At 38.4% G+C, this 23,765-nt stretch overlaps 2 protein-coding genes across 3 annotated transcripts in view; one reads left to right on the top strand and one right to left on the bottom strand.

Annotated features, from left to right (window-relative positions):
• LOC143860381 (mannosyl-oligosaccharide glucosidase GCS1-like) overlaps positions 1-11,595 on the top strand; it is a 30,221-nt gene extending 18,626 nt beyond the window's left edge. For both annotated transcript variants that reach the window (XM_077370972.1, XM_077370971.1), the window contains 8 exons: positions 931-1,080; positions 1,162-1,212; positions 6,602-6,658; positions 9,309-9,461; positions 9,738-9,829; positions 11,010-11,119; positions 11,217-11,280; positions 11,360-11,595. In XM_077370972.1, coding sequence (XP_077227087.1) covers positions 931-1,080; positions 1,162-1,212; positions 6,602-6,658; positions 9,309-9,461; positions 9,738-9,829; positions 11,010-11,119; positions 11,217-11,280; positions 11,360-11,498 — 816 coding nt within the window. In that variant the 3' untranslated portion in view covers positions 11,499-11,595. The remainder of the gene's footprint in view (positions 1-930; positions 1,081-1,161; positions 1,213-6,601; positions 6,659-9,308; positions 9,462-9,737; positions 9,830-11,009; positions 11,120-11,216; positions 11,281-11,359) is intronic.
• A 2,862-nt stretch (positions 11,596-14,457) lies between these two features.
• Positions 14,458-20,710, bottom strand: LOC143859962 (chloride channel protein CLC-b-like). Its single transcript, XM_077370446.1, is given in 12 exon segments — positions 14,458-14,735; positions 15,307-15,483; positions 15,596-16,405; positions 16,407-16,749; positions 17,523-17,551; positions 17,553-17,722; position 18,021; positions 18,214-18,403; positions 18,405-18,526; positions 19,802-19,982; positions 20,172-20,378; positions 20,464-20,710. Coding segments are annotated over 12 exon segments (2,535 nt in total). The 5' UTR covers positions 20,649-20,710; the 3' UTR covers positions 14,458-14,615.
• Positions 20,711-23,765: the final 3,055 nt, after the last annotated feature.

Genomic DNA, 23,765 nt, shown 5'->3' with positions numbered 1-23,765 from the left:
AACATACATGCATCATAAGCCTTTTCAAATATATACTTTTTCTTATATTTAAAGGATTTTCTAACAAAGATAAATTAATTAATTATTTTTAAATGAAAAAATCTGCCTCCGTCAATCAGGTAGACTGGGCAAGAACTCACCTATAGCATGCATGTATGATTATTTTTTATATGAAAATATACTTTTTCTTAATTTTCAAAATGATAAATTCATGCAATAATCCATGTGCAAATGCATCAAATCAACAATTAGTTGATGTATTTTCACCATAATTGAAGATACAAGGAAAATAGAACATAAAATAAGCATGTACCAAGAAAAATGTCAAAACCCGAGCTTCTCCATGCACTTTTGTCGAACTTTCAAATGTCAACCGAAGTTCCGTAATTTGCATACTAAAATGGTAGTGTTTCAGTCAACATGAATTGAAACGTCACCAAAATCAATACATGTCGATCAAAGGATATTGTTTCATGGTTTATAATTTTTTAGATTTTACTTACGTCATGTATCTTATCATATTATATGTGATAATCATAACCTTATGTGTCCTAGATTTCGGAAGATTTGGAGTCGTATCACCAATCCCCATATCTGTGTTCGTATTCGTATTTGTATCCATATTTGTGTTCATATTTGTGCCCGTGTTTGGTTATGATAGAAGAACATCCAAAACCTCAACTACCTTCTTAAACAATTTCATATAATTGTAAATCTTCCCTTCAGTTGTAGTTGTGAACTGATAAGTGACTATATCTGCATACAAATTACCAACCGGCTCTAGTTGCATACAAATTACCAATATTATGTTTGGCCGACTAGGGTTGGTTTCATACATCAAGTAGCAAGTCTTGTTAGGCCAAATAGCTATAGTCGTATTCATTCTCCATGATCAGGGGATTTACAGATGTTGGTCCTTGCTTTTTCCAGACACTTTCCTCTGGGCTTGACGATTATCCACGTGCATCACACCCTAATGAGGATGAGCTCCACTTGGATCTAAGATGTTGGATGTTTCTTGCAGCGGATTGCATGCATTCCATTGCCGAGCTTCTTGGAATGAGAAATAGTTCAGAAATGGTAACACAGTTAGAAAGTATGATCTATAGGTTTCAAGATTCATCCGTTGGATTAATCGGCCTTCATCTTCAATCAATGCAGGGGTATTACTCAATGGCTAAACAGCTTTCAAATTTTGAGATTCTCAATCAGGTTCGTTGAACTGAATTGATGTTTCTGTATCAACGTCATGCTTTTCTTTTCACCTATCTATCTTGTTATTTTTGAGATTCTTAAGCATAGCAATCTGTTTTCTCTTAGTACCATTCTAATATTTGTTGTAGTTATCTCTCTTTCGTGAACAATGATGTATAGGAGTGTTGCGTACTGATAGACATGAAATTAAACATTATGTTAATGGGAGTGTGATTGAACATTTATTCTATGGGTATTTGACACTTATGATGCATCAGTATCGGTGTCATAGCACAATATGTCCAATTTTAGTTGCACCATTGGAGCTTAATGTTCTCTTGGTAGCCATCATAAATGGTGGATTGAATGGATATTGCTGGTGTGGGCATCCATTGATGTATACATTTGTTTACTTGTAATTTCATTTTAATAGCCTCTCACGAAGGTTGATTTATAGTGCAAGAACTCCATGATTCACTTACTGGCGAGATGTTATCATATTAAATGAGACATTTTGCTTCACATTTTTGTCCTTACATGGGGCAAAAAATATAGTTCTTATGTTCCTCTATGTTCTAAATTATCATCAGAGTGACTGTTTCTTACAGTGCCAGATTTGTATACACACATGCTCCCTGTTCCACTTCCTACTTGGTGGCCAAATCTGGGTCAACTCCGTTGAGTCAATGATTGACCTAGCGAGATTTTAAATGTGGGCCATGAGTGCACGCAAGCTTTTGAATTCTGGCAATATCCTATGTATCTGATGCTCCACATCTGTACAACTCAAACTGGAAGAGGTTATATTTACATTTGCTGATCTGATGGTAATTGTAGAAAGTAAAACCAGAAGAGGAAATAGGGAAAAGAGAAAGTCATGTAGAAATAGGTCATCCAAAGAAGATGGATAATTACCCTAAGACACACCCCACAACTGAGGCTTATATATCTATCAGGCACATCTTGGATGACCTTTTAACTCTCAACTTCATTAAAAGACTTTTATGCAACATCATGTTACATGTTTGCTGTGCCATAACCCTGTATTCAGCGTAGATACTAGATATAGCCAATACAGATTCTTTCTTTCTTTTCTATGCAAGTAGATTATCCCAAACGAAAGTACAATATCCTAAAGTGTCTTCAATAATGTTAGTCATTTGTATGAAGACGGTGGTTCTATTCCATTAGGGGGTCAGTTGGTTTAGAACTTTAGACCGAAGTTTTCAACATATTTTCATTTTGAAATAAAAATACACTAAATGTTTTAAAGGATCCACGTCCTCAATATCAAACTCTCTACGCAAATAATCATTTTATTTCAATAGCTTCAAGATCATCTCCACTACCTACATTGTGTTCACGTAAACAATAAGGATCATGATTCCTTATCTTCACAAATGAGTAGTATCATTCAACATAGTTTTACTGAAGGTGTCAAAATAGGCTCGAAGATGATTGTTGAAGTTCATATATTACAATATTTGTCCCACACAATCTTCAATAAATCTCCTATTAATCCACAGCCGTAAGTCTTTCCATCTATCACTCAATTGACCCTATCATTTATGTTTCATAGTGTATGCTCATCTTCATCCAACTGCTTTCTTTCCTTTTGGCAGCTTGAGTTTCTATGTTTGTTCATTTTGAAGAGTCCTTTCTTCAATCATTGCTTCCTTACATTTTGATGTTAAGATCCTTTGTCACACTTGAAAAAACATTAATGGCTGAAACAGAATCAAGAAATGTACGAAGGAGAAAAATGCTTGTAAGAAACAAAGTTGCCAATAGGATGCATGGTACAAAAAATTGTTGGGTATGTTGGGCAAAATAAATCAAGATCAAAATAGAGATTCTGCAACAGGAATAGGAACAGGAAAAAGGAGGATAAGAAAAAAAAATACTTGAGGAGATAAATATCTAGACTGAAGGAGACACCTCAATTGGGGTTTCAATTGCAACTTCCTTTGCCATCTCATATTGACTTTGAACTCCTTTGCTGCAACATGAGCATTAGCAAAAAAAATTATAAACATGAACAGAATCACTTTCTTCATATACATCAGCATCCGTAAGAGGAACATCAACACTCTTTGTTCTTTCTTTTCTCCCCTTGAAGAGTAGGAAGGACAATGATCTTCCAAACGAGGAGAAGTAAGGAACTCCCCGAAAACATAACATCCGTGTATGCATGCTTATGACCGCTTTTCGGATTATAACACTTGTACCCCCCTTTTGAACTAGGACACATATGGCAAACACATTTAACAAGGAAAACATCAAGTTAGTCCCCACTAAGACTAAGGTTTTAAATTTCGGTTTCAGTTTCAGTTGACATGGAAACATAAACATTTCAGTTTCAGTGTAGATTTCGGTAGAAATCTTGTATAATCATAGAAACATATGCAAATGATGAAATTTTAGAATGAAACTTTGGGAAATGCTAGAATGAACACAAATATATACTTCGAAACCAACACAGATGCAAGAAAGCCATCAATAATGGCTTAGTCACATCGAACACCTCCTGACATGCGTTGGTCCCATGCCGATCTTATATGTCACAAATATCTCCAATATTTTCAGAATATAGCGATTTTATCATGACATTTTGATAAAACGATAAAATCCTTAAATAATCCCGAGAATTTAAAAATGTAGTGATATTTTCATTGGCCGCCATAATATCGAGATTATATCATGATATTTTATGTTTTTTTATAATTTAAATTTTTTAAATAATTTAATTTTTTTAATTTTTCCCTATATAAACTCTAAAAAAATAAAAAAGAATTAATGTATCATGAGATTTTTCTTTGTCAAGAAATTCTCGAGAACGATATTTGTGATTTAGGATCTGACATCTCCGACATAAGATACAGTTACTTTCCTGGCAGGTCAGTGATGTTGCCTACGAAATATCATTCTCTACATTAATGAAATGAAATGCAAATCATAAAATTTTCCATTTTTTTGCCGTCCCACTCCTGACCATTTCGGTCGAATTTCAGGAATTTTGGTGGAATTTCGATGGAAATAATGACATAGAAGAAATTCATGCAAATTTCGTTTCAATGGTGATGGAAACGAAAACATTTCGGTCGTTTTGGGAAATTTTTGGGGAAATTTAAATCCATGACTAAGACCAAGAACACAAGTGAACATGGATGACAAATTTATCTTCAAGAGTCGATGAAAACCAGAGGATATGTGTGTCCAAGACAAGGAAACAGGATTCTTCCCTGGGAGCCTTCGATTCCCGCTTTGGCAACCTTGAGTAGGATTCTTCCCTGGGAGACTTCGATTCCCGCTTTCGATTCCCGTTTCGATTCCCGATTCCCGCTCTGGCAACCTTGGTCCAAGAACATGGATGGGAAATTTACCTTCAAGAATATAGAAATCCACTCGATTTATCATGTAATAAGATATTAGAACAGACTTATCTATTAATCTCTTAGAAACTTATAATTCTGAGGAGAAGAGCCTCAATTGCTTCAAAAAGATGAAAAACTTTCCTTTCCTGCACTTTATTTTATCATGGTGTGTAAGGACAAGTCTCTGAGACCTGATGTCGTGTTCATGAAGATAATCGTAGAAATTATTCAAAATGAACAATCCCCTATTATCTGGCCTTTTGGATCCTTTCAATTTTTTTTTCTCAAATTGAGTTTGAATCATCGTTTAAAACACTTAAAAATCTTTGAGACTTCGAATTAGTCTTCATAAGTTTAAGTCCAATTGGCGAGGAAATAGTTATCAATAAATGAAAAAACAAGAAAAACAAAGCCCGGATGCAGAAACAAATGTGGAGGACCCTAAACATCAAAGCATAATAGTGAAGGTTGAGTGTGATGAAGACCATCCTCGTCCAAAGACAATCAAGGAATAGCCTTCCTGGTCATCAAGGTTAGCCAGTTCATGAATGCTCCCCATTCTCCTCATCTTGTTGTGCATCGGATCCTTTGCTTCATCAAGTCCAGCTCTGATTGTGGACTTGTTTATCACGCCATGGTCACCTTGGTATCTCTGCTTACACATGCGAATTGGGCCACAACTATTGACTAGGGATCCGCATCAAGATATTGTGCCTTCATATAAGAAAATTTAATTATATTGTGAGCCTTGGCGCAACAGTAAGGCTGCTCCATCGTGACCTAGTGGTCACCGGCTCGAGTCACGGAAACAGCCTCTCTTCAAAGCAGGGGTAAGGCTGTGTCCATCTAGCCCTCCCTATACCCTGCAATGGTGGGAGCCTCGTACACTGGGCTGCCCTTTTTTTTTGGGGAAGAGCAAGAAACAATTAGTTGTATCTTGCTCTTGTGCTAAGTCAAATTATAGAGGTGCATCCCTTGGTTTTTGTTACCTTCTCAAAAAAAAAAAAGGTGCATCCCATAGCGAATGTGAGTTTTCTGGCTTCGTTCCCATATCTTTGAGTTGGGTTTCTCAACTAGTGGTCCAATGCCACTTCGTCATGACAACAAAGCTACTATTCATATTGCATCCGACTCGCCTTCATGAGCGAATGAAGCACGTTGAAGTGGATGTCCACTTTGTCATGGAGATGATCTGTGATGGGTCCTTGGTGCTTCCTTGTATTGCCTCGCCAAATCAGTTGGCTGATATCTTTACTATGGCTGTAGGACCTTCTCTTCTTCAGGATACGAGTATCAAGTTGGGCATGTCGAGTTTGTATAGCCCAGCTTGAGGGGGAGTGTTATATGTGGCAAAGGGTACTCCTCTCCTTATGCTTTTCTCACAATATTTCTCCCTTCTTTATCATATCTTCTCCCTCTCATCTCCTTCCTTATTTCTTTCTCCATACCACTCTTGATTCCATCAAGCATCAGTCATGTGAGATAGATCATGGAGCGGGATAAGGCAATGATCCCCAATCTACTTATTCCTCATCTATCGTTAATTAAGTGTTTTCCCCCTGAAAGGAAAAAATGTCCCTGCAAAAAAATACAATGTGAGGTAAGAATAAATAATCCCAAAAGTGGTGTATGTTTTTATTGTGTGGTCACCATTAAAAAAAAATGTTTTCATTGTGTGGATTGTATCTTAAAGAAGGCAGTTTTTGTAAAGATGCATCATTTTATCTATCAGATATCCACTGAAGGGATTATGCTGCAAGTATCCAAGTATTTAAGAATTATCTTGATTATTTGGAAGAATAAATTTGTTTTGTTTCTCCAAAGCCCATCCAATAACATACTGATTTGTCCATTCTTTGATTTGCAATCTTTTAATTGTGCTGCTAACTTGCATGTATTCATTTGTTGATATGCCTTCATAAGTACCTTCCATTAATTTTTTGGAAGGTGAACTTCAAGCAAATGGTTCATTCAGTCCTGTAATTTAGCTTCATTTTTTTGCAGCTGACTGAATGTTCGAACTGTCTTGGCAGATGCATCTTGATGATACTTATGGAGCTTATTTTGACTTTGGAAACCACACCGAGAAGGTATTCTTTCTGTACTCATATGGCCCTTTTTAACTGTTGTACATATTTTCATAGCCGTAGTAAGAAAACATGGTACTCATTATATTTTTGTTGTCCAATCATTTCTTGAGACTAATCTAATTATGATTCTAAAATGTGTATTCCTAGTAGTATTGTTTCCAGTAAGCTGATTGTTGAGCTGAGTGGTCTGAGTACTACCTTTTAAAGGTTGATTGAACTATCAGAGGGGGATGACAAAGAATATGGAGTTGGTACACAAAATAGGGGTAGGAATAAACATTGATGGAGTTAAGGATGCCCCCAATAAAAATCAATGATTTCAAAATCCCCTCTTAGCAAGGGAGTAAGCTATGCCATCTACATCACTTAATGCATGACTAAAAGTTGCGTCCAAGTCCACCAAATCACTGATTTTTTCATTAATGAAAGACAATGGTGTTAAGGATGCCCCCGACAAAAATCAATGATTTTATAATCCCCCCTTAGCAAGGGAGTAAGCGATGCCATGTACCTCTGTTAACGCATGACCAAATGTTAGTCCAAGTCCTCCACCAAATTGCTGATTTTGTCAATAATGAAAGACCTCTTACATGTGGTTCCTCGAATAATATCCATCTCATCACATTTAGTGAAACACCATCGGTGATAAGAGAGCCCAACTAACAAAATTGTATCTTCTGCATCCTTCTCTTTAAGGCTAAACAAATATGACTAAAGCCACGCTAATCTCCTCTGTATTATCTCTAATAACGTTGGTGATTTTGGAAGGCATGAATTATTACTTGTGTTACCATCAAATTTGAATTTCATTCAATTCTTTAGAGGCTTTCCTCCCATCTCCTCAATGAACTCCCAATGAGGAGATGGGAGTTCATTGAGGCACAAAGGTAGAGTCTTGAATACAATACAACCCATGATACCAAATGAACATTTTGTGTATTCCTTCAAAGTTCCATATGCCCAACATAGGCACAAAGGTAGAGTCTTGAGTACAATACAACCAATATACCAAACGGACCCGCAAGACAATGCTTAACTAAATCATCCAGCTGACTTAAATCACCCGTGATAAGCCTGTAGGTTGGAAAAAGATTCCAGATTACTCTTGATACTGCACTATCTATAAACTATAAAGAGACCTCAACAGATTCCTCACCGTTGTGCTCAACATGTGAGAAGTTTGTCAATTATCGGGGTTCAATGGAATGCCTTGACCTTAGGGGATTAGGCACCTACACACCTTTGCACACAACAAAGGAGACACTCTTAATGAAATCAACTCCCCAAGGGCCTATTTGGTTTGTAGGAAAGGTCTTCCCACCTTGGAAAGGCTCTCTGGGGAAAGCCTTTTCTTTTCCTTTCCTTTCGAAGTGAATTCAATTCGTCGTTTGGTATAATAAACATAAAATAAAAAGCTTTTTTCCTAGAAAGATATTCCTCTTGTTTGGATGCTTGTTGTTTGGAAAAGAAATAGTAACGCATTAGTTAAATGATTAACGTTGGCAAATGGATCCCACAAGTAAAAAATAAGTATTAGAAAGGACTTTTAATCTATTGAGCAACTTAGCTCAAAGATTATCAACACTTGTTACAATTCAGAGGGCTTCTAATATTTTTATCAGGCTCCTATAATTTAATATGACATATAGGACACGACTGGACAAGAGTACCTTTCCATTGTCTGTGAGATGGGTGGAAAAACCAAAATTAGGGGTGATGGTTTTTAAGGGGCTGCTTGGTTTGCCGGAAAGGGGTGGAAAGGGATGAAAAGGAAACTGTTTTCCATGTTTTCATCCCTTTCCATCGTTTGGTAATAGGAGGAAAGAAACAATGAGGTGAACATGCGTTTCCATCTTAGAAACCAAATCATCATAGCCTGCTGAAACTCTTTCCATCTAAAAATATGCGGTTTTCCTTTCCACGCTGAAAGAAATATCGGGCTACAGCTACACTCTCGACTCTCCAAGACATCTACCTCAACTGGACTTCTACCTCAAATAGAAGTCTATCGTCAAGCTTCGAAAAGTAGAAAATGCTGTATTTTTGAACAAATCCATTCATCCAAGTAGGCAAGTAAAGGAGACCCCAACCCACAGTTTACACTTTCGGTATATCAATTTTTCAAAAGATACCTGAAACACATCATCAAATCCGCTCATTCATTACTTTACACTGGTCACTAGGCCAAGGATACCCCCAAGTAGCAAGTCAAGGAGGCCGTAACCCACATATGTTGGATGTATATCAATTATGCAAAGGATGCCTGAAACACCTATCATCAAGTTTACTCATTCATTACTTTACAGTCGTCCCGAGTTATCCTTCTACATATATGCTCTGGTCTTAATCCAAATCAAGCCTGCCTTTCCTGTTGTTTAATTGTCCTTCTAGATAAGGACTTTGTTAGGGGACTACAAAGTTGACTTCTAGTAATATAAGTGATTTGAAAAGGAAAGGGCCATGTGGTTCACTTAGTAGAAAAAATTGAAACATCACTCACACTCTCTTGGCAATATAAGAGATGGTATAATATTGTGTTTATTTCCTTTTTATGATACTAAAGAGAAATCTAGAATATTTCATTTCAACCGTAAGATTTACATCTCTATATTTACTTAACGATGTTCCCCATGTACTTGATAATTTCTAGGTACGCTTGAGGTGGCATGAAGTGAAGGGATCTAGCAGCAATTATGCAGGTCGAGAGCTTCTACGGGAGGTACTAGAAAGGCCACAGTTGGGACTGGTTCCGCATGTTGGTTATGTCAGCCTTTTCCCTTTCATGATGAAGATGATTCCATCTGTAAGTTACCATCTGGATTATGTGGCACTCCTTTTTTTTTTTAATGACATAGGGTATCCCCACCCCAATTTTTAGGGAGGGGTCAGGGACTATTCCTATGGATGCGCGCAATCACCCGTAAACCACGCGCATCAGGTAAGCTCGGGGGATTTGAACTCGCTTCAATGGGGAGCATACCCCTCACTTTAAGCCAAAGAGCCACACGATGGATCCTACAAAATCTGTTTGATTGCCTGGGTTATATTATTCTATTCACTTGTATGCGACATTTTACAGGAATCATTGATCCTAGGAAAACAGCTTGACCTTGTTTTCAACCGGAGCACCTTGTGGACTGACTACGGACTTCGTTCTCTTTCCAAAACAAGGTTATTTGGGAGTTCAACCATCCCTTCTATTTATTCATCCAATCCACATTTGCTTGTTCATATGATATTCATTATTTATTTATTTTTAACAGTATATTCATTTCCACCATTCAAAAAAAAAAACAAAAACAGTTTATTCATTTCCTTGTTTCATTTATTCCTTTTCTGGTCTCTTTGGTGGAGCTCCTCCTATTAGACCAGCCGTGGAGCCCCGTACCCATGACACTTTTTTTACGATGATCAGGACCATTGATCTGTTGGACCCCCACAAGTCCGGTCCATTGCTTGTCCCAGTATAATGGGGTGGTTCTAAACCTTTGACCCTTCCTTGATAAAGAAAATAATAGACAAAATCTTTTGGGGTTTTTCCAGAAGAGTTTGACCGTTGATTATTTGCAGGCCTTCATCTACCAGACTCTTCCATTCAGCATGTGGGACCAAGACCAACTGCATCATCTGGTGGTGAACCAACCCTTTGACCATGCCTTGATAAAGAAAATAGTAGAAAAAATATTTTGGGGTTTTTCCAAAAGAGTTTGACCGTTGATTATTTGCAGGCCTTCATCTAGCAGACTCTCCATTCAGCATGTGGGACCAAGACCAACTGTATCGTGGTGACCCATTAGATCAATGGTCTGGATCACTAAACATGTGTTTGACATGTATAGTGGAATGGCTATTCACAAAAGATTGGGACAGCAACTGTCCCCGTAGCAGAACTATTTAAGCCAACAATTCCCTTATTGATCACTTTGTGCCCCTGGCTTTCTAGAACTTTCAGCCAGCAATCCCTTTGTAAGTTTGTATCCCTAGATCTAGTAAAAAACTGGAGTGCACAGTAGACAAAATGGGCCTGTCATGACATGTCATATAATTTCATAATGGAACTACATCTAGATGCCAATCTGGGGTGGATTAGGTTTGTGTGAAGGAAGCATGCATATAATTTCTTATTTTATATTATCTTTTGGTTACCATGCCTCTTGTGCTATTTTTATGAACGCCAAACTGTGACGCCAATAATGCACTCACCTGTACTCAAATTGATATACCTAGTAATCTCTTTTCTTCCCACACCTTTTACCTATTATTAAGATCTTAAAATGAGTTTCTTATGAACTTCCTACATTTAAAGTTGATTCTAGTTTACTCAGCTATCAAATGTTGCTTCTCTCTACAGCTCCGTGTATATGAAACGCAATACAGAGCATGACCCGCCTTATTGGAGAGGCCCAATTTGGATGAACATGAATTACATGATTCTTTCAGCACTCCACCATTACTCTGAAGGTGATTAATTTCAACGAGGAAACTAAGTTTACAAAAGGTGAGTAACATTATTGAATTGACTTTCATGTTTTCTGATATCAAGTTATAATTTCTGCAGCGGATGGACCCCATAAAGCCAAAGCAAGAATGATCTATGAGGAGCTAAGGAAAAACTTAATTGGGTACTGTGCGTCATATATGATAAGTGTTTTTTAGTCTAGAAATTTGCAAGTCCCCTTCACTCTCTGTTTGGTTTGCCAGGAATGTTGTGCGGAACTATTTCCAGACTGGGTATCTGTGGGAACAATATGAAGAAAAGAACAAAGGTAGAGGAAAAGGTGCACGCCCATTTACCGGTTGGACTTCTCTTGTTCTTTTGATGATGGCCGAATCTTACTGAAATTTGAGGAATTCTTCTTGCAATTTATTATGGGATGTGTGTACATAAACACAATCCCGCCTCCCAAATTTTGGAGATGCATTTTTGGAGATGCATAGATAGTCATTGTAACCACTCATAAAAGAGTGGGAAATATTGAGGCAGCAAGAGGAATTTTGGAAACAATGAATGTAAAAATAAACACCCAAGTTAAAAATTGTTTAGTAAGTTATTATCCTTTGTGTTGCACCTATAGAAGTATTCATATATTGCAATACAGTAGACTGAACTTATCTGAATCCTGATCCTATATGGGGAACTTATATTTCCAACCCAGTTTGAGAGCATTGGAATGGAGTCATTACCTTGCTTGGAGGAATTGAATGCAGTAAATATAATGGGAATGTTCCCCACGGGGACAGAAATTTTCATCTGGATTAGTTTCTCTTGAAATCATCTGGTTAGCTGTTCACTAATTTCCTTCTGGTAATAATTTTAGGTTCATTACCATGCTTTGATAATGGGGCGAATTAACCTTGCCTTTGTTAATTGGCTGCTGAGTGCTTTTTGCGAATTGTTGCCCTTGATAGCTTGTTAAACAATAAATGACAAGGTGGGTTCGCCCCATTATCATACATTTTCACTCAATACACTCCTTTTAAATACATTCGCTCCACCCACAAATTGCATACTAGTAAACTCACTCCTCCAATTTCAACATCTCAACCATTAACCTTTTCTTTGAAATGGTATAGATTTTATTAATGAAAAAAGGACTCACAACATTGGGGGTTAAGAGCACAAGGGGTACAAATAGAAAAACAAACAACAAGAGAGAACAAACATAGTCAAAGAGGCAGGAAGTCGAAGATCTCTAATGATAGGCAATCAGCACCGGCCAGAGCTAGCCTGTCGGTCTCCCTGTTGGCCGACCTCCAACTATGCCGAGACCTAACCAAACTTTTCTTTGATAAGACGTCCAATGCCGGTTGGAGTCGGAATGCCAAAACTGGAGCCGTCAAAATTTCAAACTTGTCTTTGATAAGGCCTTCAATGCCGGTTGGACTCGGAATGCCAAAACTGGAGCCGTCAAAATTTAGCTTCACCTAACCGAACTAAGGGGGCTCCATCTAGGGGCAATCTCCACTTACGATGCATCGCCTGATATTTGACGGTGAGTACAATTTGAAGCAAAGGAAAATTCTAGCCCATGAGATTGTTAGCGAAATAATTCTCTCAAATGAGTAAGAAGCACTTCTAGCTAAATCTTTTAATGTACGACCATTTCGTTCCTTCCATAAAACCCAAATTGTGGTCAAAAGAGCGAGCTTCCATAAGATAATGCCTCTCCTAAGTCAAGGCACAAAGAACCGGTGCTCAATGTGATCAACAATGTGGGTTGGGAAAACCCTGGAGATTCTGTCAAGAATTTTAACTCAAACATATCTAGCATACTTACAGTGGAGCAGCAATTGGTCCACGGACTCCACTGCCTCCATGCAGAGGGCACAGGGATCTACTATGAGCGTATGACAGCGAATATGATATTCCTGTTAGGGAACTTCATATCTTCCTAATAAGTAATAAATTAGATCCTTTATCGGATCTACACATTTGTCTAAACTAGAAAACTAAATGCTTGAGCTTGAGAAGCTTCACACCTAGTAGGTAGAGTCTATGCAAATTAGTGGCTCAGAATCATTGAAGGGAATTTGATTTTAATGCACGGCTTATCTATGGCTAGGCCTAAAGAAAGAAAGAAAAGTTTAAATCAATGAACAAATGAGCCCCACTTGTACTTCTACAAGCTTGCATCGTGTATAATGTTCAGGTTATAAATCTATTCGATCACCACAATATTGATCCATTGCCCTTAATCTTATCCTCATATGTTTGTAGAACCTTGGTCAAGGGGGATGAAAAAGATTTCCTTCAAGCTGTCTTTAGGCCAATTATTTTTTGTACGATTCAATCTTGACCATTGTTAGGGGTAGGACCCAATAATAACCCATCGTGAGCCTTTAACAAAAGTTGAAAACACACACACACAAACACACACACACCAGTTGAATGTTTGGCAAGTGTCTGATTGATGGCCTTCAACTGCCAGTTAAAAGGGAAGGATACAATGGGCAAATGTCCACGAATGATGGTTTGATCATCCGGTTAGTGTATTTTTGTATTGGGTCCACCCAATGGACAGTCAGGACTGCCAAATGCATCCGTGATCTAACACCACCCTGATCTATTTAGATTTCTATAGTATTACAGTAACCATTCCATGAGAAGATGGCATGTTATATAATTAGATCTGTTTTTAATCATTGAAACTGGTGGTATTTCCAATGTGAGTTATGAACAAGAGTAAGTTTATAGCTTTATGTGTCATGTATATGGGAACTTTTTAATATTCTATTTTTTTCTTGTAATTGAGGATTTCTCATGAGATTCTAAATGGAAATAACATCTCTATTATCTTTTATCACAACAAGTGATATTGGAAATTGTTACCCTATTGGAGTGGGTTCTATTTAAGGATACTTTCTGGTTCTATTAAAAGATACTGAAACCAATTTATGGCTCCAATCGATTTACTCACATTCAAATGACCCTGGCACATCTTGATTCCCAGTTCAGTGGACATACTAAAATTCTTATGTTTCCCATTTACTTGAGGTTATGCTTTTATCATTTTTCCAATGCTGAGAAAGTAATTTACTGACTCAGTTTGTGGAGCATGAGAAAGTAATGTAGTGATTCAATTATGTGGAGCATGAGTAATCCATTGTATTCATCTATTAAACATGGCTGTGTAGTGGATGTAGTATCGCAGTTCTGGCTGTGTTCAAACAGGGGACCATTTGTATCCCAAGGAAGAAGAAAATGGGAAAGAAAAAGAAACAACAGTGAGATGACAACAGATCATATTATCTAAATAAAAAAGAAAGAAAGAAGAAAAGATCAAAAAGCCTTTCTCCCTCCAGTGGATATGGCATTTGTTTATTGTTGACTGGAAAAAATATGTAGAAAACATTGATGAAGATGCACATTCTACCTATTTGCTGTTTCTGATTTACTCCTCAAGAGGGTAATGAAAGAATGCAAAATTGATGAGATGACATGTCAACATCTTAGTGGTTAGGAGTGGTTTATAGTCCTTTTTTCTCTTCCCTTGCTATTTGCTAGATGAGGAAAGGCAGCCAATATATTGTGGGCAGTCAGATCTTGCCTGGTCAAGATCCCCACCACAGGAAGCATCTACAAAATCAAAACCAACCATGCAAGTTAGCAACAGGCATTCTTAACACCTACTTTTCATGGAAAGGGTTTTGCATTCTTTTTCCTGGCCAGAATTACCTTCCAAAATTTTGTGAAAATAGCTTCCATATAACTTATTTCCAAATGCTAAAACTGGTGTTTTATGCATACACTGACTAAATACTAGTATTTCCTGTGGTGGTTTATATGTCTTTTACAAAACTATTACTGACTGCTTGTGTAAAATGGCCAAATTGCTTCATGTTTCTAGAAAACATATCAATACTACCCTTATCCCTGGCTAAAAGTCTATCATTTCTTGAAAACAATGCATCTTTTAGTGTTGATTCATGAAAGGAGGGTGATGTGGTGCAACCAGATACTCGGCCCACATCACTCTACTGTCGTTCCTCCCTTCCACGCTTTATCTGCCATTCAAAAAGTTCGAAGAGGAACAACCTAGTTATTTTTAAAACTTCTTGATTAAAATTGTAAAACCAAACTTTTAAGAAACTCTGTATGATATGTGCATGGTATTGTCAAGTTCATGCTGCAGGTTTAATCAACTCACCACAGCTGCCTGATACTTGGGCACGATAACCAAATGTCGGAGCCCAACCAGCCGGAACAACACCGCACCCTTCGCTACTGACATGGTCTCCACCACTGTATATGGGGTGGTGTTGGTAAAGGGATGCAGATCGACATACATTTCCATGTCATCCTCACTCAGCTCCACATCCTCAATCTAGTTATTTTTAAAACTTTTTGATTAAAATTGTAAAACCAAACTTTTAAGAAACTCTGTATGATATGTGCATGGTATTGTCAAGTTCATGCTGCAGGTTTAATCAACTCACCACAGCTGCCTGATACTTGGGCACGATAACCAAATGTCGGAGCCCAACCAGCCGGAACAGCACCGCACCCTTCGCTACTGACATGGTCTCCACCACTGTATATGGGGTGGTGTTGGTAAAGGGATGCAGATCGACATACATTTCCATGTCATCCTCACTCAGCTCCACATCCTCAATCTTTCTCCCTCTCTCCACCAAATCCACGGATGTAAATTTCTCCCTCACTTCCCACTCCTCCGTTCTCCTCCTCTCCGTTAAAAACCACCTCTTCTGCAGCACAGCTATAAGATGCGTTCTCAGAACCAACCCATGCAATTCTGTGGCCCCATATTGCAGCCCCCCTGGTGGCACCACCCCTTCATCGACCACAGGGAAGCCATTGTGGCTTGTTTTGTGTAGGACCTCAACTATTCGGGCCACCTTCTAGATGCCACTGAGGGTAACCACCGACGGTTTAGCAGCTGAAAGCTCGCTACCTGTGAGATTCCTCATCCATGGTTCAGCATGTGCCTCCAAGAAAGGTAGTCCTTTGAGTTGCAGGATGATCTCGTAGATGCTTGGGTTGAAAGCATCACCGGCAGTTTTGGAGATGAGTAGGAAAATCATGGTGATTGGGAGGAGGAGGAGGTTGTTAGTGAGCTCGAGGAAGATGACAGAGAGAGAGACAGTCATCCTCATGGAACCTGCCATGAGAGATGTAGCCCCTAGGACAGCGAAGAGTCCCTGGTCTATGTGTGTGTAAGGCCCCATGGCCAGGCCAAGTAGGTGGCCATAGGTAGAACCCATGAGGATGACAGGGAGAAAGAGACCCGGAGGGCACCGCAATGCCAAAGGTAAATAGACCCAATATGCAGTCGACGGCAAAGAAAATGAGGAGGGAGACGGGGTGGAATTCGGTTGGGGTGGAGGTGGAGAAGATGTTGCGGACAGGATCGTCATTGGTGGAGTGGAGGAGGCTCGCGAGGTCACTGTAGTGGCCGGCGGGGCAGTTAAACTGTTTGAAGTTGCCGGTCCTACCAGTGGTGGGACAGGTGGAATCTGGGATTGAGGGATCACAGGGCGAGCAACGGGCAAGGAATGGGAAGGAGTAAAGGCAGATAGAGGTGAAGAGGGAGACACTAAGACGGAGGAGGAGCTTGTGAATACTGCCCTTCCTGCAAAACCAGAGGATAGATAATGTTCAGCTGTAGGATGATTGTAATATCGAAAACAAAAGCACTGCAGAAGAAAAGGCTTTTGGTTTCTTGAAGGTTAGTTGTTTATTAGGGTCTTGATGTATAATTCAACATTAGGCTCTTGTAATGAAAAAATATGATTAGTTTTCATTCTTCGGTTTGCAAAAAGGGGGAATCAAAAGCAGAAAAGATGTGGTTCTCTCTATTTCACTTTGTAGTTTTGCTTCTCTTGTTCTGTGCAAGGTTTGGGCTGGAGAAGAAAGAATAGTTACAGACAAGGGTTTAAATTTTGGTTCGGTGTCAGTTTCGGCCACCTCCAAAATCGAAATATTTTGGTTTTTGGTGGAAATTTCAGGCCAATATAATTTAAAATTAGCTTCAAATTTTCGGTATATTTAGAATTTCCATGTAAATATCTAGAATTTGGTGGAAATTCTGGTAATTTCGGTCGAAATCTTTAACATTTCGGTTGAAATTTTGTAAATAAGGGTGAGAAACGAAATTTCGGTTTCGACGAAATCCTGAAAAAATCCGATTCATGTTGTATTTCGTTTCGGCCTCAGCTGAATCTGAAATATTTCTGCCTTGCGGCCAAAATTTAAAACTATGGCTACAGAAGCCATGTTAGAAGGTGGGAACCAGAAATCCATACAGTAACTATTCAGAATCACAGGCCATGTTAGAAGGTGCAAAGTACTCCGTTGTTGGGAAAGGAACAGAAAAGCTTGACTAAAGATTTGGGATTAGCTTACTCATTTATGAGATTGTAGAGCCTGAGGGAGGACCTTATGCAGAAGGTAGTTGTATAGACTACCCAATATTCCACCAATGATACCAATTACAACAACAGGAAGGAGATCCATTGCATGGTAACTCACAGTAACAGAGCTAACGTCGAACATGATAAGCCCTCCTTTTCCAGAATTGCAGAACTTCATGGAACCTATAAGTACTACCACGTAGGGGTGTAAACGAGCCGAGCCGAGCCGAGCTTGGCCAGGCTCGGCTCGGCTCGTTAAGCTCAAAAGCTCGGCTCAGGCTCGAACCAGGCTCGGCTCGGCTCGGCTCGGTCAGGCTCGCGAGCCTTACCGAGCTTGGGTTAAATTAAGTTCACACCCTTCATCTTCCCTGGACAGCCCTATATAGTGTAATTTCACTACTTTTTTACACTGTGGGGTGGTCCAAGTAACAAATGGGGTTCCTAAAATGAAGTGACATATTTTGCCTCCCCCTTTCACTCCCTCGGCAACCCTTTTAGTGTATATATTAATATATAATATATATATTTAAATATATTAAATTCTTAACGAGCCGAGCCTGGCCTAAATCGGGCTCGGCTCGTTAAGCTTAACGAGCCTGGGGAGCCGGCTCGGCTCGGCTCGTTAAGGATTCGAGCCGAGCTCGAGCGAGCTTCCGAGCCTGAGCCAAAATTGACACCCTTACTACCACGACCACGGCAGTACTAAAGAAAATTCTCCACAAAAGAGCACTCCTCCACCATGTTGCAACCTCTTCAAGAGCAAGTAAGACTCCGCCGACTGGGGCCCTAAAAGCAGCACAGACGCCGGAGGAAGCTCCACATGTGATGAGATCCCTACGGTCCCTGTCATTGTTGAAGTATTGCAGCCACCGTGAGGCGGTAATTATCAGGTCCACCATTGGCTAGCAAAAAAGCAATGCACGATCCAATATGCACCAGTGGCCCTTCTTTTCCTAGGTCTAGTCCTGTAGACACAGCTGCAATGCTTGCTATGATCTGTAAAAGGTAAGAGAGTGTTTTAGAACATATGTTAATGTCACAAATATCTCTGATATTTTCAAAATATAGCAATTTTATCACTACGTTTTGATAAAACGACAAAATCCTGAAATAGTCCCAAGATTTTAAAAAATATAGCAATATTTTCATTTTAATCATTTACCGCAATAATATCGCGATATTTTTATTTTATATTTTTTTTCTTAAGTTATATATTTTATATATGTTTAAATATTTTTATTTTATCATTTTTCTTGATATGAACCTGAAAAAATTAAAAATAATAATAATAATGTATTCCGAGTGCTTCCCTTGTCGAGAAATTCCCTAGAACAATATTTGTGACTTCGTATATGTTCTTAAAATAAGCTGGCTTTCTAACTGAACTCATATCATGTTAAAGTTATTTTATTGATTGCAGATGAGATTGTGTTTCCTTTTCCATTGCCCTCTCAGAAACTGGTTTAGCAAAGTGTTTTTTTTTCTCCGCTTATTATTCTTCTCAGAAACTGCTTTCTGAAAATGGATCCGAACTTACATATCTGTCTTCTTATTTAATCCACTTAATCCAATGTTGTTGTTTTTTTTTCTGATTACCCATCTAAGAAATTGGTTTTCCAAGTCTATATATCACAAGATAGATTTTTAGTTGCATCCAAATAAGAAACAGTACTGAGAACCATTCGACAAAAAAAAAGAGTACTGTGATATGACAAGTCTTCAAATTCGAAACCAGCACAGAAAATGTTTTCTGATTGAATCCAACTTGAAAAGGGTTTAAAAAAAATGTTTTCCTGATGGAAACTATTTTTCAGATAGATTCAAAGAAAGTTTTTTTTTCTTTGAACTCCCCACATGATCTGACATGAACTGATATCCATGGCTGAGAGAATAGTCTTTTAAATTGAAACCAGTTCGGAAACACAGTTAGGAATTCTACTCAGAAAATTTCGTTCGGATTGAATATAATCACAATGAGCTAATGGCAGTTTCCTGATTGAGTTCATACCAGAACATGGTTTTCTCAACAAAAAAAAAAGCAAAGAAAGAAAGAAAGAAAAAAAAAATGTTTCCAGAAAAAGGAAAATGGGTTTCTGACTGAAACCATCTCAGGAAATAACTTCTGAATATAACTCATATGATAAGCTACATTTTCAAGATGGATTCAACTAAATAATTGCCGAATTTCGTTCTCAACTGAATCAACACAGCAGAAAAACAAATTTTCTGATTAAACCCAATCCAAGAAATGCTTTCTAAGAGCCAACCCACCTTGACGACCAATGTAGTAGCTCCAAACATGTTGGGTGTATCTACTCCATTAAGATAAGCTTTGATTTCTGGAATGCCTGGTCCAGCTGCAGTTGGTGCAAGTCCCACACAGAGAACAGCAGCAACCATGGTCAGAGCTAGATTTTCACCCATGAAATAAGCTAACCCACTAAGATATCTGCTCCATCATCAACACAAATTCTATCCATCTCAAGCTTAAGAAATATCAATCAACAAACCTAAACAAGTGAGTTTGAACCTTTAATCAACTTCCTCTAAACACTGTGTATTCAGTAAAAACAAAAGACCCAACTCTCCTAATCCTTAATTTGGAATGAAACATGTGTATTCAAAAATTAAAATAAAAAGCACCCAACATTTTTTCTCGACCAAGCGCGCTACAGTGATCAGCTTTGCACCAGACGTATTTTCAATCGTAAGGTTGATGAAGGAGGCAACAAGCTCAGTTAGGAGACCAAAAAGGAAGGCCAGGGTCCATTTAAGGAATATGTACTGCAACACCTGAACTTTTGATCTGCTCCTCCAGTCATGTTTGAACAAATCATTTTCATTGATCCTACATTAACAAAGAAAAAAAAAAACCCACCTGTTACTTTCTATATGTTGATTTCAGAATTAGACTTGAATTTCAGGTTTCTTACTCGTAGTCCAAACTCTCAATGTGAGAAACTTTGGCTCCAACTATAGCTAAAGGGTTGGATGAGAGTGTTGAGCTTCTCTTGAGTAAAGGCTGGTGGATAGTGTTGCTTTCAGGGTCATTCACTGCCTCTTCTCCCTCTCCCTCCATCTGGGTTTTTGTTAGTTCTGCAATTGGGATTGGTTCCATGGAGAAAAATTGCTGAGGAAAACTGAAGCTAAACTATTCTGAAGGGCAACTTGGAAAGAGGAACAGCCTCAGTTTTTGAAATTTTTAAACATCTCAAACAGCTATGCTATGTAAAAGAACAGTATATATAATGGGAAATGTTATCAGCACTCCCCTATTTTGATGATCACACTCCTCACTTTATTAAAAAGTACAGTATGGCCCGCACGATCGGATAATCCAAACCGTCCATTAGATGGGCCACAGCCTAAATAGGTTGTGCCCCAAAAATCATGTCCGATCCTAACCATCTGATCTATAGAGGGTTAGGATCAACCCTCTAATATTCAGTCCCTCTATAGATGGGAGAGTTAGGATCAACCTATGGTCATGATTTTTGGGGCACACAACCTATTTAGGATGTGTCCCATCTAATGGACGGTTTGGATTATCCTATGGTGCGGGCCATAGTGTACTTTTTTCTTGCATGACAAATATACCCTTATTAGTTTCTTCAATGATTGAGACGCCCACATGTTTGGTTCTGGAACACGTGGTTGGAATTGGAAAAAGCGGCCACTCGAAGCTGGGAAAGGCCACCCTATCTAAATGTCTTTTTTTTTTTTTTTGCTCGGTAAATTGGGGTTAGGCAGACCCCGACCAGAATATATTAAACAGAAAGTAATTACAATCTAGGGTAGAAGGTCCCAGATGAATCCTCTAAGGCAATTACAAAGAGATCATATGGAATATAAGATAGGGGAATGTGATCCCCTTTACAAATGCAATTGCTTTTAGATAGGAAATCAGCAGCCCTGTTACCTTCTCTCCAAATGTGGCTGATTTTCCAAGAATTTAGGGAGATTAGATCCTATCTAAATGTCTTTTCTATTATTACTATAAAAAACAAATAGAATAATGAGGTATGCTAAACTCAGGGTGCCCTTCCAAAATCAGCTGAAAGGGCGCCCCATCACTAATAATAATTAAGATCTGGTGTAGTTGAAGGTCACCATCCTCAACCTGGTTTGGTGGACCCCACCCTTTTTCCTTGTTCAACTTCCTCTCTAACTCAGGATTTTTTTTCATTAAATACACTGTCTTTGTTCATGTGGGTCCCACTCATTGGGTGCGTGGGCCATGTCTATCCATTGGTGATTATCATGAGGCTTGATATTTTTTAATTGATGGATGATTATTATTCTTGTTCCACATGTACTTCTTGCATGCAGATTAATTTTGAAACCAAACTTTGTTTAAAAAATCCTCCTTTGCTATGTTCGAAACTCAATTCAGTAGAGAAATCAAACAAATTAGCCCATCCTCTCGAGTTCCATGTTCATATTCCTCTCAAATTTAAGTGAAGGTGCCATATTGATGCACTGCCAACTTGGCAGTCACGTCATGCCTAGAGGGGGATTTTGTACAAAATTAGATTACTCATAATATATCAAGGGAAATGATATATGCGCCAAGGTGTTTCGATAAACAAGCGCTCCACTTGTTTGTCGTGAAGTATTTAAAGGGATTTCAAAGGGTATTACGGTTCTCAAAAAGCTCTTTAAACCCTTTAAATACTACACGACAAACAAGTGGAGCGCATGTTTATTGAAACACTTGGCGCACATATCATTTCCCTATTTCAATTTAGTGGAATATTGCTCCCATTTTCCCTTTATTCTCTTGTTCTTGTGTTAATTTCTTCTTCTTCTTCTTCTTCTTCTGTGTTAAGCACCCAAATTACTTTTAATAGCTACATGTCTCATTAATCATATGCCTACACCCCTTCAATCTAGTAAAACTCCATCACGCTTGTATTCAATAAATCACCTGGATACATACACTCACGGATATTTGGTTTTCTTTGTTATGAATCCATCCTTGCACATAATTTCAACGAATTTGAGTCCCGTGCCAATAAATAAAATTTTACTAGAAATCCAGTTGCTTAAAAGACCTACTGGGTGTTCGATGTAAGACTCCCTCACTATCTTTGATCTTTCTTACCTGCTATGTCATTTTTCATGAAAATATTTTCCCTTTTGGGCATGTTTTGTAACCATGAAAAAATATTCTATAGAATGTTAGTGGGGCCAGTTGTGAGAGATAGGCTGAGAGGGAGAAGCTTGAGAGGGTGGGAGTGAGAGGAGCATGAAAAGCCCTTGAAAAACAGGAAAAACAAAACCCAAATTAAACAACAGTAGTTTTTTCTCTAATTTTTAGGGATTTCAAATGCTCTCTCTGCATGCACTCTACAACTCTTGTGCTCCTATCTCCTCCCTCTGCTCCCTCCTTGGCAGCTCTTCTTTTACAGTTGGGCCCATGAATATTCCATGGATTAATTATTTCCGGTTGCCCAACCAGATGAGACGTAATGTATTTTCCTTAAAGCATCTCAACACCCATCATCTCCACATCTGCCCCAAAACCCAACTCTTAACTCTTCATCCATTGTACCACCTGATCATCCAAGCTAACCATAGGCATGGCTTTCTGTTTTTCACTACTATATTGTCATTGTACTTAAACTCATTTGCCACATCTTTGCAGATCCCTTCAATAGAGGAACTAATTTCCTTATCCAATTTTCTCTCCTTCAAGCATTTTGCTTCTACCATTTTTTTTGTTGTTGAACATTCTAGCTTTTACCAGGATTAGCATCCCATGGCAGAAGAGGCATTGCAGCAAAAAAATACTTGGAACTCAAATTCAAAGAGGATTTCTGAAGAAAAAAAAGACAAGGTTGTTCCCAAGGATTCAACATTTCAACTCTTAGTAATTCGGCTATTTATGAAAAACAAAAGACTCCAACTTCAAGATGCCCAAACTTCATGAACGTAAACATACACAGTCCAAAGTTAAGAAGGGTTCCGATGCCTTCAATTCCCAGTTCAATCTCTAAGTTAGATAAAATACAATCAAAATTTATCATGAGATCTCTCCTGCTAAAGCTGTATTCAAGAATTCTGAACTATCAGATTTTTTCTTAAAGAACAAATCTAAAAGAACTATCATTGCATAGATTGTGATTTTTCCCATTTATATAACATTGATGGTCTTATGCCCCATATCTCAGTAGGAAGATGCCACATGCCTCAAGTACAAACAATTCTATAATTAGATCACTAAAATTGCGAA

This window comes from Tasmannia lanceolata, unplaced genomic scaffold (genome assembly GCF_043159265.1).
Source record: "Tasmannia lanceolata isolate RefF3 unplaced genomic scaffold, GAP_Taslan_0.1 ptg000037l, whole genome shotgun sequence".
Lineage (NCBI taxonomy): Eukaryota > Viridiplantae > Streptophyta > Magnoliopsida > Canellales > Winteraceae > Tasmannia > Tasmannia lanceolata.
This window is presented reverse-complemented; position numbering and strand designations above follow the sequence as displayed.